This window comes from Bubalus bubalis, chromosome 1, assembly GCF_019923935.1.
Source record: "Bubalus bubalis isolate 160015118507 breed Murrah chromosome 1, NDDB_SH_1, whole genome shotgun sequence".
In the NCBI taxonomy this organism is placed as follows: Eukaryota; Metazoa; Chordata; class Mammalia; order Artiodactyla; family Bovidae; genus Bubalus; species Bubalus bubalis.
The window spans coordinates 57,372,322-57,376,246 of record NC_059157.1 but is presented as its reverse complement, the minus strand read 5'-3'; the positions used below and the strand labels follow the sequence as shown (position 1 = coordinate 57,376,246).

Sequence of the window (3,925 nt, the reverse complement as noted above, 5' to 3'; positions counted from 1 at the left end):
CAAATGAGTGGCTCAACATTGGGAGGTTTTGCTCTGTCTCCTTTATTTCAAAAGTGAAAGGTCTCCAGTTTCATCCACCTCATTAGAACTGATTCAAATGTATTCTTTTTAATGGCTGAATAATACTCCATTGTGTATATGTACCACAGCTAGCCTATTATACAGAGTGAAGTAAGCCAGAAAGAAAAACACCAATACAGTATACTAACGCATATATATGGAATTTAGAAAGATGGTAACAATAACCCTGTGTACGAGACAGCAAAACAGACACTGATGTATAGAGCAGTCTTATGGACTCTGTGGGAGAGGGAGAGGGTGGGAAGATTTGGGAGAATGACATTGAAACATGTAAAATATCATGTATGAAATGAGTTGCCAGTCCAGGTTCGATGCACGATACTGGATGCTTGGGGCTGGTGCACTGGGACGACCCAGAGGGATGGAATGGGGATGGAGGAGGGAGGAGGGTTCAGGATGGGGAACACATGTATACCTGTGGCGGATTCATTTTGATATTTGGCAAAACTAATACAGTTATGTAAAGTTTAAAAATAAAATAAAATTTAAAAAAAAGTGAAAGGTCTATGGTTATCTCTATATCACCTATTATTTCATAAATATTTTTGATAAATCAGTTCAACTACTAATCATTAACTAACACCCTACTATAGGTACATTTAATATAAAAGAATATTTTTCTGGCTGGCATAATAATTGGTTGAGATATCCTTGCCTGTCTGGTATGCCTGGGCTTTCATGATCCTCTCCATGTTGCCAGACCACCGGTACTGGCTGGCTACCAGAGCACACGGAGACTCTGTCAGGCACTGAGACACCACAGCCTTCTCGATCTTGTCCTTGAGGGCTTTATCTTTCATCCAGTTTAGCAGAGGCTCAAATTCTTTCTCAACTGCTTCACGACTCTCCTTACTTTTCTCACTTTCATCAAACTTCACTCCTTCTTTGGCAACATTCTGGAACCTCTTCCCGTCGAACTCGGGAAGAGCCTGAATGCAGTATTCGTCCACAGGTTCTGTGAGATAAATCACTTCATAGCCCTTTTTCAGAAGTCGCTCAACAAAGGAGGAGATTCGGCCTCTTTCCTGCTGGCCCCTGCCATGAAGTAGATTTTGTCCTGCTTCTCCTTCGTTCTTTCTGTATACTGGTCTAGACTAGTCATGTCACTTGGATGATGAGAAGACTGGAATCTAAGAAGTTTGGGAAGACGTGTTCGATTTGAGTGATCTTCTATCACACCAAGCTTGATGTTGGTACCAAATTCTTTCCAAAAAGTATCATTGTATTTCTCATCAGCAATCTTCTTGATCATGTCCAGAGTTTTACGGACAAGCTTCTTTCTAATCACCTTAAGCAGTTTATGTTGCTGAAGTGTCTCATGGGAAACATTCAAGGGGAGATCATCCGAGTCCACAACACCCTTGACAAAATTCAGGTACTTGGGCATCATATCATGGAAGTCGTCTGTGATGAATACTCGGCACACATACAGCTTAATGTAATCGCTCTTCTTGGATCCATATTCATCAAACAGACCACGTGGGGCAGATGTGGGTACGAATAAAATTGACTTGAAGGTAACTTCCCCTTCAGCAGTAAAGTGGATATATGCCATGGGGTCATCGCTTTCCTTTGAAAATGATTTGTAGAAAGCTTTGTATTCATCCTCCTCTACTTCTTTTGATGGTCTCTGCCATATGGGTTTGATATCGTTCATCAGTTCCCAATCCCAGACAGTTTTTTCAACTTTTTTAGTTTTTGGTTTCTTTTCGTCTTCCTCTTCTTCTACTGCAGCTTCATCATCAGCTTCTTCTTTATCTTCTTTTGCTGCTTCTTCTTCTTTGGCAGGTTCCTCAACCGTTTCAGTCTTGCTGCTCCATACATAAATAGGAAAGTTTATGAACTGTGAATAACCCCATTTGAAATTAACCCCAGACACCCACTGATCAGAGACATGCTTCGAAGAGTTAAGGAAGATGAAGATGACAAAACTGTTTCGGATCTTGCTGTGGTTTTGTTTGAAGCAGCAACACTGCGGTCAGGATATCTTTTACCAGACACTAAAGCATATGGAGACAGAATAGAAAGAATGCTTCGCCTCAGCTTAAACATCGACCCTGATGCAAAGGTTGAAGAAGAACCTGAGGAAACAACAGAGGACACCGCAGAAGACACAGAGCAAGATGAAGAGGAAGAGATGGACGCAGGAACAGATGAGGAAGAACAAGAAACAGCAGAGAAATCTACAGCTGAAAAAGATGAACTGTAAATTAAACTCTTCCCATTTGGATCCTGTGTGGAGAGGGAATGTGAAGTTTATTTCTTTTGGGAGAGACTTGTTTTGCATGTGTCCCCCACCCCCACGCCCTCAGCCCCCTTCTCCTCTGCACTGTAAAATGTTGGGATTGTGGTCACAGGAAGAAGTGGGTTTTTTAGTTGAATTTTTTTTTAACATTCCTCATGAATGTAAATTTGTACTATTTAACTGACAATTCTTGGTGTAAAATCTTGTCATGTATAAAAATAAAAAAGGTCCCCCCCAAAAAAAAGAGAATATTTTTATGTTAATATTCCCATGTTCTATCAACCCATTTTCTATTTTACTACAATGTCATTTTTCAACTCAGTACACAGAACATATTCTTAATCATGCTTAAATTGAATCTAATGGTAAGAGAACAAGATGGTAAAGAATCTGCCTGCAATACAGAAGACCTGGTTCAATCCCTGGGTCAGGAAGATCCCCTGGAGAAGGGAATGACAACCCACTCCAGTATTCCTGCATGGAAAATTCTATGGAAAAAGGAGCCCCAAGAGCCTGACCCATGGTGTCACAAAGACTTGGACACGACTGAGCAAATAACACTTTCAAGATTTAGATTGCCATGAAGTATTTCAGGGACACTGTTAACATCTAATGTATCTAATACTGGGCTGGCCAAAAAGTTCACTCAGGTTTTCTATAAGAGGGTACATAAAACTCAAATGAACTTTTTGTTCAGCATATCAGTTCAGTTCAGTTCAGTCACTCAGTCATGTCTGACTCTTTGCAACCCCATGAATTGCAGCACGCCAGGCCTCCCTGTCCATCACCAACTCCTGGAGTTCACTCAGACTAACATCCATTGAGTCAGTGACACCATCCAGCCATCTCATCCTCTGTTGTCCCCTTCTCCTCCTGCCCCCAATCCTTCCCAGAATCAGAGTCTTTTCCAATGAGTCAAGTCTTCGCATGAGGTGGCCAAAGTACTGGAGTTTCAGCTTTAGCATCATTCCCTCCAAACAACCCAGGGCTGATCTCCTTTAGAATGGACTGGCTGGTTCTCCTTGCAGTCCAAGGGACTCTCAAGAGTCTTCTCCAACACCACACTTCAAAAGCATCAATTCTTCGGCGCTCAGCCTTCTTCACAGTCCAACTCTCACATCCATACGTGACCACAGGAAAAACCATAGCCTTGACTAGATGAACCTTTGTTGGCAAAGTAATGTCTCTGCTTTTGAATGGTTGGTCATAACTTTCCTTCCAAGGAGTAAGAGTCTTTTAATTTCATGGCTGCAGTCACCATCTACAGTGATTTTGGAGCCCAGAAAAATAAAGTCTGACACTGTTTCCCCATCTATTTCCCATGAAGTGATGGGACCAGATGCCATAATCTTCGTTTCTGAATGTTGAGCTTCAAGCCAACTTTTTCACTCTCCACTTTCACTTTCATCAAGAGGCTTTTTAGTTCCTCTTCACTTTCTGCCATGAGGGTGGTGTCATCGGCATATCTGAGGTTATTGATATTTCTCCCAGCAATCTTGATTCCAGCTTGTGCTTTCTCCAGTCCAGCGTTTCTCATGATGTACTCTGCATATAAGTTAAAAAAGCAGGGTGATAAAATACAGCCTTGATGTACTCCTT

At 41.6% G+C, this 3,925-nt stretch overlaps 1 protein-coding gene across 1 annotated transcript; it reads right to left on the bottom strand.

Moving 5' to 3' along the window:
• Nucleotides 1-680: 680 nt before the first annotated feature.
• On the bottom strand, nt 681-2,090 carry LOC102409156 (endoplasmin-like). The gene is given in 3 exon segments (XM_045165160.1): nt 681-1,084; nt 1,087-2,027; nt 2,083-2,090. Coding segments are annotated over 3 exon segments (1,353 nt in total).
• Between the last annotated feature and the right edge of the window lie 1,835 nt (nt 2,091-3,925).